This window comes from Sylvia atricapilla, chromosome 1, assembly GCF_009819655.1.
Source record: "Sylvia atricapilla isolate bSylAtr1 chromosome 1, bSylAtr1.pri, whole genome shotgun sequence".
Taxonomy (NCBI): Eukaryota; Metazoa; Chordata; class Aves; order Passeriformes; family Sylviidae; genus Sylvia; species Sylvia atricapilla.
The window spans coordinates 69789363-69805441 of NC_089140.1; the positions used below are offsets into that span (position 1 = coordinate 69789363).

Below are 16079 nucleotides of genomic sequence, written 5' to 3' on the forward strand. Positions count from 1 at the left end.
GAGCCAAAGCAGGAGCCACTTGTGTTAAGGCAAAACGAAGGGCACAGAGCCAGAGCGGGAACCACCCGTGTTGAGGTTGGGTGCTCAGGAACAGGCTGCACACTGTACATATCCCTACTCTGGTATGGACAGACCAGTTTAGGCAAGTAGCCTTGGCTCAGTCCACTGTGACCAGTTCCATTGTTCTTGCACTCCGTTCTCATGGAGATGCATACCAATCCTCCGGGAATTTGCAAACATTCCACCTCAGCCAGGCCACGGCCTCCATTCAGAGTCTGGGGTGTCAGTCCTAAGTCACTGGATACAGTTGAGAGGAATATCACATCCTTGGACAGATTCTGACACACCTACACAGTGTGACATCTTTTGAGGTGATCAACATTTTGAACAACAGCATTTTTTCCAGGACTTCCAATGAATGATGCCTCTCTTGACTTCACACAGAAAATAATTTGTCTTTTTAGGGCAACCACCAGAGCCAAGGTTAGACATGAGAGTGGTAGAATTACCAACCCTTACCTTCTCCAAGTCAAGAGACCTTCAGTGGTAGCTGCAGCTTGCTTCTACGCGTGCACGCTGGGTTTGAAACCTGCCAACCAGCCTGGGAGAAGTCAGCAAAAGGACTTTGTCAAAAAGCAAGAATAGTAGCAAGAATTTCATTGTCACTGCAACATTCTCTTACCAAAAAAGCCACAAAAAAACCCCGACAATCAAAGAGAAAAAGAACCCCAACATCAAGACTTCCCAAACAAACTAATACCACCAAGCACATATCCGTCACACTCTAACAAAGTATTTCTTCCTCACATTATTCATCTATCCCATCATTACTTACCACTCCTAGTTAATGGCATTAGATTTAAAAAAAATTCCTTTCCTTATAAGTGTAAATAGGAAAGATTTGTGCTGGCCTGACTGCAGGTTAAAGTACTTCAGACTCACAGACCCTGCACGGCCCACACATTTCACTCACACAGCAGCTTTCCCCACATTTCTTAAAGCAGAACTCTCACATTTGCTGCTTCCTCTCAGAGCCAAATACGGGGAGGAGTTTGCATCAGACTTCAGGGATTTCCTTCACGGTCCTCCCACAGAAATTCCAACTATCGCTGTCAGCTCTCCCCAGCAGACACACAATCGGCACGGCACCTTTCAAATGTTCTTCTACCTGTGGTTGGATAGGGATAGGCGGCTCGGAAGACAGCGGTTGTAACGGGAAGAGCAGAAACACTCCAACCCCCCAAAGATAAGCTATCACCACAAGAATGTAAGCCCCTACTAACATGTGCCAGTACTTTTCCATTCTCCCTTCTAACCCAGGAAATGTAGCAATACCCCTCTGACGTAGTAAAGACCCCAGAGTATATAAACTGCATATTTGAAATAATAAAAGCCTTTTGTAACCATCCACCATACTGGCGTAAGCGTGTTACTAGGCCCGGCGGTAGCAGCAGAATGTACACGCCGTGCTGTCGGTTCTGAAGACCAAGCCGCCACAGTTGCTGAAAAGAAACAGCAACAAGTTTCCCGAAAGCCCGGGAAAGAAAGGAGAACCTCGGCGGACGGGATTTTTGCTTGGAAGGAGAAAGCGGCAGTAGCGGCTGGTCCGATCTACTGCGAAGGAGGACAGGGGGACGCCCCACGAACCAGCGAACGGAATGGAAGCCTTAGCAAAGGTTGTAAGTCTGATGGAGGTCCACTGGGGGATACGGTGCGACCAAAGGGATTTATTTCTTGCTATTGCAAGGCTTTTGGATTTGGGCGCGATAAAGAGCCCCGTAGATATATTAAAATCAGAGGGGTGGGAGAGATATACTGCTGCTCTGGCTGAAGATACCAAAGCCACTGGCAGCGGAAAAGTTTTAAAAGCATGGGGAAAAGTTGAGAAAGCGTTGCGGAAAGCAATAGAAGAACAAGAAACTTGGAACGCTGCAAAAACGTCTTTATTTGCCGTTACGCAGCAAAAAGGGAGGGGCTACGAGACCCTGGGACCCCCCGGAGACACACGGGGAGCAAAGAGGGGGGGCTACGGTGCCGCGGAACCCCCTGGGGACACACGAGAAGCAGGCGCGTTACACCCTTCCCCGAGCGCATGCCTGAACCCCCCGGAGCCCACAGGAGACCCCAGACCCTCCCGCGGGAACCCCCGGATCCAAAAACCCCCGCGAAACCCCCCGAAAAAACTGTGGTTTTCCCGACCGTTCCACGCCGCCGCCTCCGGGAGCCGAACGTGCTGGGCAACAGCCCCCCCGCAGAGCCCAAGACCGCGGTTTCTCTGACCGCTGATCCGCGGCGGCAGGCAGAGGAACGCGCGCGGTCTTTCTGGGGAGGGCTCGCGCAGGAAGTGAGGGATGCTGAGAAAAAAGCCGGGGCACAAGCGGCAGCCCCACCGCCGCCGCCGCCATATGGACAAGATGGCGCCGACCGTCCAGAGCGGGGGCGGGGCGGCCGACCGCACGGCGCGCAAAACCCGACAGCGCGAACCCCCGCGACCACGCGTGCGCGGCAGACCAGTAGAAGTCCGGACCTGCCGGTCTCCACAGCGCACGCGCGGGAGAGCGAGGGGGGGCGGATACGCGATCGGAAACCGCTCCCAATGCCATCTTACAAGGGAACCCCTCCTCAGGAGGGACGGGGCGAGCCCAGGGGGTGGGAATGGGACCGCCCCCAAGAGGCGCGCCGGCGCCACTCCCGGGAGGAGGGGGGGCCGGACGCGGGAGGCGGAACGGGGCCGAACCCGAGAGGACGACCGAACCCACCCGCGGAAGGCGGAACAGGGGCGGAGCCCGACAAAAAAGGCATAGCAAACCGGAAGTCTACCGCCAGTCTGCTTCCGACACGGAACGGAGCAATAGCTCCGCGGCTAGTTATATAGAAAGCTCCGAGTCCGATACAGAAACGGAGATAACAGAATTTATGAGGTTTCCAGCGAAACCGAGCAAAGCTTTTAACAATGTAAGGGAACAAACTCAGTACAAACTCACCGATTGGGGCAAAATAAAAGTAGCATGCGCCGAATGGAAGCCAGCTGCTGCGATACATGCATTCCCTGTAAGAGTTACCAGTGCACGGCAGAATTTAAGGCGGACCTACACCCCGCTGAGCACAAAGGAGGTACAAGCAGTGGTGAAAGCGGTTCAGGAAAAGGGGATTAATTCAGCCATTGTGTCCACACTGGTGGATGGTCTTTTTAGCAATGATGATATGCTACCTTTCGATATCTCACAGGTAACCCGTATGCTTTTTGATGGGGCAGGGCTGATTGCATTTCAGCAGGAATGATCCGATCATTGCACAGCTGCACTAGCTCAAGCCTCAGGGCAGGGACAGCCTCTCCACGGTTCCACCCTGTCCAGACTGCTAGGCAAGCATGATGATGTGGCTACACCGCAAGACCAGGCAGCACGCCTCTCAGCAGAGGAAGTGAAAGCAACAACCAGAGCAGCTAGAGAGGCCATAAGAGCGGCTTCTCGGGTAGTGGACAAATCAACACCATGGTCCACTATCAAGCAGGGGGAAAGCGAAGGCTTCACACACTTCGTAGATCATTTGCAAGCTGCAATTGACTCATCTACCCTGCCTGTAGCTGCAAGGGGACCTGTGGTGACTGATTGTCTGAAACAACAGTGTAACACTGTCACCAAGGATATCCTGTGCTCTCTGCCAGCAGGGGCCAGCTTGGCTGACATGATCAAACATGTGGTAAAGGAGGAACAGCTAATACCTATGCAGGCAGCGGTTCATACAATAACCAATGCCATGGCATGCTTGAGATGTGGCCAAACAGGTCATGTAGCAGCAAGCTGTCCCCAGCCAGCACAGCAGCCCGTGGCAGCACCCTCGACCCAACAGCGCCAGAGACTGACCTGCTGGAATTGTGGGAGGAAGGGCCACGTGGCCAAGGAATGCAGATCCAGGCCCTGGGGAAACGGAAGGTGGAGGGGGCGTGCGGGCCATACTCAGCCTCCTCCCACTGAGATATGGCCCAGCCTTCCCAATACCCAGTGGGGCAGGGGACCTTCATACCCCATATATATACAGGAACCAGTCAGTATCTCATCCCCGCCAGCCATTCAGTGGCAGAACTGCTCAGCACCACCAGCAGCAATTACGCACCCTTCACCGCCACAAACTGTGCCAGTGTCATAGGGCCAGCAGGGGACGTCCCAGAGCAGAACCCCTGGGTGGCCCTGGTCATGAAAGTAGGGAAGGAGCCCTTGAGGGTGTGGGGGACATGTCAACTCTACGGCAGTCAGGACCCTCACGTTTTAGGGCTTCAGTTTTTGGCAGACACTGGATCAGACTGTACGATTTTTCCCCAATCACATTGGCCCAGACATTGGCAAATTAAAGAAGTCCCTCCGGTGAACGGGGTGGGGAGACAATCCAGGGCATGGAAAAGCACCCAACTGGTGGCTATAACACTTCACACAAAAAAGGGACCAGAACAAACAGTTGCAATTTACCCTTACATTTTGCAAGATTCTCCACCCTTAATAGGAAGGGATGTCCTGGCTATGCTCGGAGTCAGGATCACAAATTTATAATGAAGGCCACTGCCTTACACCCTCTGCTGCCAATCAAATTGATTTGGAAGTCATCAGACCCTGTATGGGTCGAGCAGTGGCCCCTGTCAGAGCCTCGAGTGGCAGCATTATTAGAACTGGTTGAACAGGAACTGCAAAAGGGTCACATAAACCCACAAGAGCCTGACAAGTTCCTACAGTTCACCTAGGCACCCGCAGGTTGCAAAACACCTCTCTTTGTACATGGAAACTCCTATCAAAACAGCTATAAAATCCCTAGATTTCGAAAATGCATATACTATAACATGACAGTCCTGCAGCCCAATCATCCTAGTTGGACAGTGGGTAAAGCGTGGACAGTGGTCCTTCAAGGGTCGAAAAAGTGAGTGAATGTGCGAATTACCAGGCTCCAACCATCAGCATCCCGAGTGGTTGGACCCAACAAGGTGATTAAAAGCACGCAGACAAAGAGAAACATGACCTACCCCAAAGCCTTGCCCACAAGCATCACCAAAATCCCAACTAGCGATGCAAAAGTCTTTCAGATGGACAAATTAGCCAGGTCAGACCCGGACCCAATCCTTCGTATGTTAGAAGCTACCTTCCTATCCCTGAACGAATCTAACCCTAACCTAACCAATTCCTGTTGGCTTTGTTATGATGTCACACCCCCTTTCTATGAAGGAGTTGCTTTAAACACCCCATTCAGTTACTCCACAGCTGATGCACCTCACCAGTGCAGATGGGACACACCCCGCAGAGGTATTACCCTGAGTCAAGTCACAGGTCGAGGCAAATGCTTTGGTAATGCAATCCTAGCTGAGCGAACAGGGAATGTCTGCACCAGAGTTGTAAAGCCTAACAGAAAAAACAATAAGTGGGTAATTCCAGCTGCGTCTGCAATGTGGGTTTGTCAGAGATCTGGAGTAAGTCCCTGTGTATTTCTTCCCAAGTTCAATGATTCTAACGACTTCTGTGTCCAAGTTCTGATTGTTCCTAGGGTCCTGCACCACTCAGACGAAGAAGTGTACAGCCTCTTCGAAGAATCCAGCAGACTCCACAAAAGAGAGATAATGACAAGTGTAACTATCGCAATGCTACTCGGCCTAGGAGCAGCCGGAACGGCCACAGGTGTTTCAGCCCTAGCAACGCAACATCAAGGTCTGTCTCAGCTACAAATGACCATAGACGAGGACTTGCAGAGGATTGAGAAATCTATTTCCTACTTGGAGAAGTCAGTCTCCTCGCTCTCAGAAGTGGTCCTGCAGAACAGGCGAGGACTGGACCTCCTGTTTATGCAGCAGGGAGGCCTGTGTGCCGCCTTGAAAGAGGAATGCTGCTTCCACGCGGACCACACCGGAGTCGTCAGAGACTCCATGGCAGAACTCCGAAACAGACTGGCTCAGACAGGAAGATAGGGAAGCTCAGCAAGGCTGGTTCGAATCCTGGTTTAACCAATCCCCATGGTTAACCACTTTAATATCCACCTTGGTAGGCCCATTGGCAATGCTACTTCTAGCTGTTACCTTCAGACCATGCCTGCTGAACAAGATAGTCTCATTTGTCAAAGCTCGCCTAGATCAGACTAACATTCTGTTCATAGGCCAACATGAAATGCTATGAATTAATCAGGAAACATTGCCAGTCACAAGATTTCCCAAACTTGCCTGGCAAAAACTTACTCAGGTTTCCAAACTCCTTCTTCCCTTATTAAATCCTAACCTTCTACCTCATTTAGCATTTATATACATATATATATATATATAACTATCTCGTTCTTTTGTAAAAGAGTGGGGGGGAGATGTGGTTGGATAGGGATAGGCAGCTCGGAAGACAGCGGTTGTAACGGGAAGAGCAGAAACACTCCAGCCCCCCAAAGATAAGCTATCACCACAAGAATGTAAGCCCCTACTAACATGTGCCAGTACTTTTCCATTCTCCCTTCTAACCCAGGAAATGTAGCAATACCCCTCTGACGTAGTAAAGACCCCAGAGTATAAAAACTGCATATTTGAGATAATAAAAGCCTTTTGTAACTGTCTACCATATTGGTGTAAGCGTTGTTACTAGGCCCGGCGGTACCAGCAGAATGTACACGCCGTGCTGTCGGTTCTGAAGACCAAGCCGTCACAGTTGCTGAAAAGAAACAGCAACATCTACCGAGCTCTGTGCTAAAGAAAACGCCAGCACCTCCCGAGCCAACATGGACAGCCACAGCCCAGAGCGCGCCCGCACTCCCCTTTCCTCACTGCAGCCGCGCAAGCCTCGCACCCAAAGCCCTGCACAGCCCGCACCCCGCGCTGCCCCACCAGCGCTGCCAAGAGCGGGAGGCGAGCAGCGATCCCCGCCTCTCTTCCCGAGCCCGCCGCACGCCCGGAGGATGCCCCGCGGGCGGGGACAGGGCGGAGGCTGCCCCGCTCCCCTCCCGCCCCGCGCAGCCCCAGCGCAGCCGAGGCCGCTCGGCCGCGTCCCTGCCCGGCCGGGACAACCGCGGCGACAGCCAACGCTGTCCCTGCCCTGCGAGAGCTCCTCTGCTCCTGCCGCACGCTCTGCAAGACGCCTGTAGCTTAGCCTTCAAACAGGAGAAAAACACCCATGCTGCGCTTACACGTCCTTTATTATTGCAGGAACAGGAGCCACAAAACACAACCCAATGTAAGGAAAGCTGGAGCAGCTGTATCCTTGAAATTATACAGGTAAACTGTGGTGTTTAGGAATATATTAATATCATGAACACATAACAGTAGCAAAAAGAATTCAATAAAAGCAAAGCTTTGTCATTCAAATATTGCATAGGCACCATGCACCCCATTGTTACATTCTTTGTCAAAGGACCAGAACCAGGTGACAGGGAATAAACCCAGCTGTCCTGGGGTGATGAAACAAACAGATTCACCCCACAAACAACTCACAGGGTCATCTGCTATAAAGGCATCCTTTCATTCACATCCTTGCCTAAGTGGTGGTCCAGTTGTTAGGACCAAAAACCCCACATCTATGAAGGATGCTCAGAAATACCTGGAACGACACTGCCACAAACTCCTTTCAGCTCCAGGCAATGGATCAAGGCACTAAATGGATGAGAGTGGAAGGTAAAAGGGGTGGACAGCTGCAAATATGTCAGCAAGAACCTGGAGACCTGCACACACACGTGCAGGGGGGCTTGGACATGGCAGCTGCTGTCTTTGTCTAAGCAGCTCTGTTATTCCTGCCAAGATCAAGATCAAGGCTGCAGAAGAGGGTTCAGGCACAGCTCAAAGAGACAATTAGTGCAAAAGCAGTCACCTTGTTCTAGGGAAGTGGATATTTATTGTGTGATGACACCTATGCTGCCAAGACATCTCCTCCTTAGGGACAGCAAAACCTGCCACAGAACAAAATGCTGCCAGTTTTGTTGTGCCGGATGAAGAAGAGGAAGGGATGATCTGCAGTGAATGAATCAATGAATTCTGGAACTATCATTGTACAGCGCATCATCACTGCAGCTGTGGCAGCAGCTGCTTCAGTGCCTTCTTCATTGACTTCCACAAAGGACTTGTGAACCACTTCAGACAGCACCAGCTCCTTGCCAGATGAGATTCCTGAGAAGTCTGCCTTCTCCAAGTCAAATGCATCAGGCATTCCCATGCTCCTCAGAACAGGTTTCAGCTCGTAATCTTCTTCCAGTTTAAATCTGGGTAAAGACACCCTCACCTTTGTAGAGTCCATCATTTCAGGATTGACCCAATCTATTAGCTTCTCATATGTAAGTTCTCCTTCCAGCTGAAAAAAAATTCAAATTTCACTTTGCTACAATGAGAATCAAGTCAGTGTTACATAAGTAAAAGAACTGAATTTTGGCATTTGTTTACATAGTATAAAAGATGCAACTTTTTTTAACCTGGTTAGTGTGTCTCAAGCCAAAACTGCAAGATCTATCTGTCACTTCAAAATACTGCCACCACCAAGATCATTACCTAATGTTTTTTGGTGGGGGCAATAAGGATCAATGCCCTCCATGTCAAGTTTACTTCAGCAGAGGATGCTAAATTGTTTGGGGGTTTTGGTTGTTTTTTGTTTATTTCTTTGTTTTTATTGTTCACTTAAAGGAAAGAAAGGCACAGAAGAACAGCTAACATGGATCCAAAGAAACCAAACCCAGTTCTTCTGTCTCTTTACCAAAGGTTCATCCTTCAGGCCAGTCAGCAGCATCATGAAAACAGTGCACTCACAAAGGCAGTTGGTCTTAGAAGACATAGTAATAAACTCCTTTGTCCGGAGCGCCAAAGAGCCCAAACTTCGGTCTCTTGTGGTATCCTACCCTCACCACAGAAGTGATCCTGCCCTTTCCTGTGAGTCCCTTTCCAGGCAGTGGGGCACACAACCCCTGCCAGCTGCTCAGCACAGAACATCTAGAGGACAAGCCACAGGACTTCCAAAGAGCCCACCCAAAATCCCCCTCTCCACATTCCAGCATCACCATCCTGTGCCTTCACCACAACCACAGCTGACCTCTGCTCCTCAGCAGGGACAGCTCTTCTTCCACAGCCTCTGCCTGAGGCAGCAGCACACAGCCTGAGCAGCAAGGACATGACACGGGAAGTCACTCTGGGGACAGGGAGCAGAGGGACATTTCTGCTGGCCTTGAGCACCAGGGGCACAATTGCTCTGCGACTGAACTGCAGGTCTCTCTGCAATGTCAGACTTCTTCCCTGGAAGGATTCAGGCTGTCTTTGCACTCAGATCAATAACTTACTCTTTCCAAGCCTGTGGATCCATCCTGGATTGCAGCAGGGAGCAGGATGATCATGCTCAGTTCATTACCCACATAGGGGAGCTCAAGGATTTTGGTCTGCAGGTCCCCAATGTAAGTCATGTTAAAATTTGCCTCCTTGAACATCATCTGCACAGGTCTGGTCTCATTCTAGAAATCAAGAGATGCCAACAGTTAGTGCTGAGCTTCCAGCTGGTCTCAAAGTACAAAGCAGGCAGCCAGTTACTCAGGGCCTTTTAGGACTTGACCAAAGTGAACTGATCACACACCACAGAGCACAGACACTACACTCTCCCTTTTATGTAACTATATATCCTGAGATTTAAATTTTAGTTTTTAATGTAGAAATGTTTCTGAAAATTCCCTCAAGGCAAATATGTGTTCTTATCCTATTGTTCACGTCAGAACTAGTGACACTGAAGTGAGCTAGTAAGAAGCAGGGGCATTGTTCCTTGTTATAAATAAGTAAGTCATTTCAATGTATGTATTTGTAGTCCATGTGGTTCCAAGCACTATAGTAAGACTTAAAATATTTTAAAATGTTTATACTAAAACTACCAAGAAATTTAGAGTATTATTTTGGATTCTTAAAAGCCTTTAGGATAGTAAGAAGAGGAGAGATTTTATTCTCATTTTCATTCTCTGTTATCTTATTCCGTTTCCACATACAGCATTAGAGACTATTGTTTACATAATTCTTTTTCTTCTCAGTTTCATTCCTTTCTCCCTTCTCTTCATGAGATTGTCACACAAGTAGCTCTTTGTTAGTTAAGTAACTATTATTAATTAATTACGCAGAAATTATTTTGCAGTAACAGTGACACATAAAAAGGATTGACAAGCAATAGAAAAGCCACACAGCGATAGAAAATCATCCAGTGAGTCGTAAGTGCAAGAGTCACAGGAATAATTTCACAGGATATTGGAAAGGTTCCTGGGATGTCAAAGTTACTGAACAGGATGTAAAATAACCAGCTTAAGATTTCAGCTAACACCTCAGACTTCCAAATATTCACAGAAGACAAGGTATCAGGAACTGAATCAGTCCAGTCTCTGAAGTGCTCTTGTACAGAGTATGGGGTGAGCAGTAGCACTTCCTTATTTAAAAGTGCTAGTGGCACTTAAAAATGTTCTTGGATTTATTTCACCAATGGTTAAGGGATAGCTCCCAGACAGGCATGGAGGCTTCAGTTTTCCACAATGGTTGGTTCAAGGAGGTGACATAAGTGCGGCACATTGCCAGTTCTTGATAATCAGTCCCAGATGCCAACCTCTAGGGGCATGCGTGGACGGCAGGGACAAGGTACTCTGCAGACCTGAGATATTCTGGAAACATGTGGTTTTATTGCAAGGGTCATGGGTAAAGAGGGCTGCTTTCAGCCACCAGCCTCGGCTGAAGGGAAGCCCTTAAACAGAGAGGGAGAGAGAGAGGGGGTATGAGGTAAGGGAGGTAAGAAGAGTGCCGGGGTCAGGGCGGTAGGAGAGAGGGAGGTAGAAGAAACAGAGAGAGAGAGCGGGCAAGAGAAGGGGTGAAGAGGCAAGAGAGGAAAAAGGGGCGAGAAGAGAAGAGGTAAGCAGTAAGTGAGTAAGAGCGAGGACCTTGTTCCAACACATTGTATCTCCTTTTGTGTTGAATATTCTAATTTACAGTGACCAACCGGCACAAGATACAAAACGTACAAACTTTCCATGGAACTTATGAGAACTACTAAATTATCATATCATCCTACATTCTAAACTCTAAAGACTATTCTTCTTATCTACTTTTATCTTGATGCCTTGGCAGGATACAGGCAGACTGCATTCTTGGGTCTTTTTGTTTTCTGTCCTTCAACCTATCTCCAGTTAATCACCGTCTTCCTGCCTGCCATGCCTACATCTCAAAGTTGGCCTTCATTTCTGTTTCACTCACAGATTTTATATCTTCTATATTTCTTACCAGACAATCATATCCATAAGCACTTCCTGTCCCATCTTTCCCAACACCAACCCAGAGCTGCAGGGGATCCTGAGGGGCAGCCATGGCCTGCCCATGCCACTGCCCAAGTCCCCATCAAAAGCACTGATCTGCTTCTGAAAACAAAACTGCAGAGCACACAGTTCTTCAAAAGGGATTTCTTACCATCTATTTTGGAATGGCTCAGGGCCAGAAATGCAGCAAGGAAAGCTCTGACCGAATTGACAAGCTTTCACACCTCTCTTTTTGCTATATGAAAGATTCTAGTAATTACACCAAAGTTCAGAGGAACTCAGCAAAGAGAGTGTTCATATGAAAGGGAGGGCACATAAGGAATCTCATACAGCCTACCCAAGGCAACCCTGCTTAAAAGATTTCATTTCTTCTCAAAGGTGCTTGTTTCAGACAACATCCACCTAATAGCATATTGTCAGCATTTTAGCACATCATACCTTATTAATATGGAATGGCCTTTCTCTGGTACTGTCTTTGTTGAACTGCTCTTCCCAGCTGCCTTTGAAGTAGATGGCATTCACCAACACAAGTCTGGTCAGGGAATTGAGAATCCCCTCTCTCAACAGGTTCTGAATTTTACCTTTATGATACAAAGGAAAAACACACATTATTTCACAGGTTGACTTGCATTGAATCATCATACAAGATAGTATCTACTCTACATTTATAACACAATAGAGAAGAGAATTATGGACCAGACACAGAAACAGCCCTAAATTTCAATTGTTTGAATTCACAATCCTACATCCTGAAGTAGGCATTTACCCAAACCATGGCTGCAATTCAACACAACTGGCCACTTGGCCAAGCACTCACCTTCAGTCCTTTCCTCTACCCAGCCATTGATTTGTTTCCTGCAATCCTCCCAAGCATGCACAAAGTCCATCTGCTCTAGGCCAGCATGGTAGGATTTCTGACTGGACTCTAGGAAAGACTAACAGGGACAGTCACAACACATTGTCAGCAAGAGATTCACTCTCGTTCAGTCACATCCCAGATCATTCCGGCATTCCCCAAGGAAATCTGTCTGTTTTCTTTCCCCACCCTCATATGGAGCCATTAAAGTTCTGGATGACAAGTTCCTACTAGGATTTATACCATTTCTTTGGACTAGGAATCAATATTATTTTTATGGATTATGCACTCTACTACAAACTTCACACTTCATTGACAATGATGTAGGGGAGGGGCATTGTTGTCGTTTCTCTTTTGTGCTTCAGGGACATGACATATGATTTTATAAGTTTCTGTAAAAGACTTAGGTTCCTAAGTGATTGATCTACTATTTGTCCCACAGCCAAATATGTGAATGGATCAAAGAACCCAGAGTGTAGAGACTGATGGATTTTACCCTGCTTGTGTACACTCAGAATACACATTATTTAAAGGACATTCTCCACCAGGTTCACACCCTGGGCTCTGGCAGAATCTATTGCACTCCTGGCAATCAGCCCAGAATATTTGAGAGGCAAAACCCAAAGCCTGACTTCGATCTCCAGAAGAAAGGGGTAGCAAGTATATTATACTAAGAATCATACCAAATTTAAGGGCTACTTACTGCAAGAAACTCCAAGGTCTTTTCTCCATAGAGCCGGTTTGCAGTTCTCAGGATGTATTTGGTGTTGGGATCATTAATTTCAGAGAGAAGGGACTGATACCCATTGTGAGCATCCTGAGCATTCTTCAGAGAAAGCACCTGCACAGAGACCAACATCCACAGCAGCGTCCAGAACTTCTCTAAACGCACTTGATCAGCATGACTCATTTAATATTAAAATTACTCTTAAGTGAAATGCTATGACTTGAAGCCAAAAGATTTCTTCACCACACCACCCATCTGAAGCTTCTCCTGCAAGGCGCATCTGATGTACACAGCAAGAGGTTGCACAAATCATAAATTAGGGAGCAGCAGAGCAGCAGCCCTGATTTTCATTCTGTAGCAATGCAGCTACATTCCCCAGGTATTCACAATGAGGAAGAGATTTGAGGTTCATTCTTTGCTTCACTTATAAAGCAAAGAAACAGAAACTTTGATGCTCTTCTCAGCATAATTTGCACAGTTCGAACACAAAAGCATCTGTTGGACATTTTGAGCTCTACCTCAAGAACTGGAGCTATTTCGGCTGGGCAGCATGCCAAAAAAACCCTCCTAGATCTTACCTACTGAAAGAGACCAGGGAGACTCCGGGTGCATTTTCAGGGTGTCTTAGCAGGTGCAAGGACCGTCCTACACCTTGAATGGCTTTTTTCACTTCTGCTTTGGATAGTTTGTTATTTTTCCCTTTGACAAGGGGAAAATCAACACCTCTTGCTTTTCCAAACACCTCTCACTGTTTTTATAAGCCATGTTCTGAGGCTGTGGGCAGCCCTCAGGAGGTGAAGCACCTGTGAGGGGCTCATACCATTCTGGCCTCCTGTAGAATGCATCACCAGCCCTCAGGCCAAGGGCTACAGGATCACAGAATGACTCAGGTGGGAAGGGGAAAATCTGCTACAAAGCCCTGCCCAAGCAGGGACACCTAGAGCTGGCAGTCCACAACTGCACCTAGATGGATTTGGAATATCTCCAATTATGGCAACAATGTAGGATTTGGAGAAAGTTTTATAAAGGGCATGGAAACAAGATACCAGTTGATACTCCTCTCCCACTTTGGGAAGGAAGCCACCATCAAAACCAAAAGCACGGGTTCTGCACCTCATATTGTCACTTCCTACATAAAATACAGGCCAAAAGGTACTTGCTACCTGAACAAGTTTTTACAAAGGAGTAAACCAAGTTGCAGTTAGCAGTTTGCAAAACAGACACTGAGATTTTTAAATATATTTCTTAGGTGGCTTCCTTCATTTTCAGAATGTATCATATGTATAATATGACATGATATCTAGTATGTATCATATATGATATGATATGTATTATGTAGCATATGATTTTAAGCCCAAGCAAACAAGGAAACAAGAATAATTTATGTAGCCACCAACTGAAGATTAAAAACAATCCAGCTACCTCCTAGTTACATAATACAGAAAATTGATCTTAAAAACCACAAAAACAACCCCCACAAACTAAACCCAGGAAACTCTTCAGTTCAGCATGAACAAAGCTCACACTAAAACATAAAAGAAAACGGGTTCTGTTTCCACACACACCAGAGGAAGAACTTTGCTCTCTCACACCACAGGGACAAGCACAGCATGTCACAGACTGTAAGACACTTCACTTCCTCAGATGATCACATGAAATGCCATCCATTTTAGATTTATTCTGACCTACCTTGCTTATTTGGGCTTCAGTGCTACCTCTTGAACCCAGCAGAACCATAGACAAAGCAGAAGAAATACTAAATGGTGAAAAGAACACATTCTGCCCACGGTTCTTCTCACACAGCTTTCTGAAGAGCTCCACAGCAAAAGTGGTGTTTGCTGCACAGAGGCTTTCCATGCTTCTGAGCCTGGGACATAAAACACAGAACAACAATGGATCACATTGATTTCAATGCAAAACCGTTCTTTCTCCCCTTTAAACATTCCAGGGTAAACTAGGCAGCAAAGGCTGGAAAATTATCTGCTCACTGGAGAATGACTTGGTGCCACAAGCACCTGAGATCCCACACTACACATTTGAGGAATTTTACCACTTTAGAGACTGCTACTGGATTTCCATCCCATACCTACACACTGTGACACATTTTGAGGTGATCAACATTGTGATCGACATTTTGAACAACAGCATTTTGTCCAGGACTACATATGAAAGATATGTGTCTTGACTTCACACAGAAAACAACTAGCCTTTTTAGGGCAACCACCAGAGCCAAGGTTAGACATGAGAGTGGTAGAATTACCAACCCTTACCTTCTCCAAGTCAAGAGACCTTCAGTGGTAGCTGCAGCTTGCTTCTACGTGTGCACACTGGGTTTGAAACCTGCCAGCCAGCCTGGGAGAAGTCAGCAAAAGGACTTTGTCAAAACGCAAGAATAGTAGCAAGATTTTCATTGTCACTGCAACATTCTCTTACCAAAAAAACCACAAAAAAACCCCGACAATCAAAGAGAACAAGAATTCCGACATCAACACTTCCCAAATAAACTAATACCCCCCACCACACCAAGCACATATCAGTCAGACTGTAACAGAATATTTCTTTCCCACATTATTCATCTATCCCATCATTACTTACCACTTCTAGTTAATTGCATTATATTAAAAACAATTCCTATCATTATAAGAACAAATTGGAAAGATTTGTGCTGGCCTGACTGCAGGTTAAAGTACTTCAGACTCACAGACCCTGCACGCCCCACACATTTCACTCACACAGCAGCCTTCCCCACGCTTCTTACAGCAGAACTCTCACATTTGCTGCTTCCTCTCAGACCCAAATACGGGGAGGAGTTTATATCAGAATTTACGCGTTTCCTGCACGGTCCTCCCACAGAAATTCCAAATATCGCTGTCAGCTCCCCCCAGCGGACACACAATGGGCACGGCACCTTTCAAATGTTTTTCTACCGAGCTCTGTGCTAAAGAAAACGCCAGCACCTCCCGAGCCAACATGGACAGCCACAGCCCAGAGCGCACCCGCACTTCCCTTTCCTCACTGCAGCCGCGCAAGCCTCGCACCCAAAGCCCTGCACAGCCCGCACCCCGCGCTGCCCCACCAGCGCTGCCAAGAGCGGGAGGCGAGCAGCGATCCCCGCCTCTCTTCCCGAGCCCGCCGCACGCCCGGAGGATGCCCCGCGGGCGGGGACAGGGCGGAGGCTGCCCCGCTCCCCTCCCGCCCCGCGCAGCCCCAGCGCAGCCGAGGCCGCTCGGCCGCGTCCCTGCCCGG

The 16079-nt window shown here is 47.8% G+C and overlaps 1 protein-coding gene across 1 annotated transcript; it reads right to left on the reverse strand.

Annotated features, from left to right (window-relative positions):
* Positions 1-7125: 7125 nt before the first annotated feature.
* LOC136365227 (serpin B6-like) lies at positions 7126-15599 on the reverse strand. Its single transcript, XM_066325565.1, has 8 exons — positions 15566-15599; positions 15104-15185; positions 14523-14700; positions 12810-12947; positions 12068-12185; positions 11689-11831; positions 9262-9429; positions 7126-8288 (listed from the first exon to the last, which is right to left on the reverse strand). Exons 3-8 carry the CDS (start codon positions 14688-14690, stop codon positions 7875-7877), a joined length of 1149 nt encoding a protein of 382 aa, XP_066181662.1. The 5' UTR covers positions 14691-14700; positions 15104-15185; positions 15566-15599; the 3' UTR covers positions 7126-7874.
* Between the last annotated feature and the right edge of the window lie 480 nt (positions 15600-16079).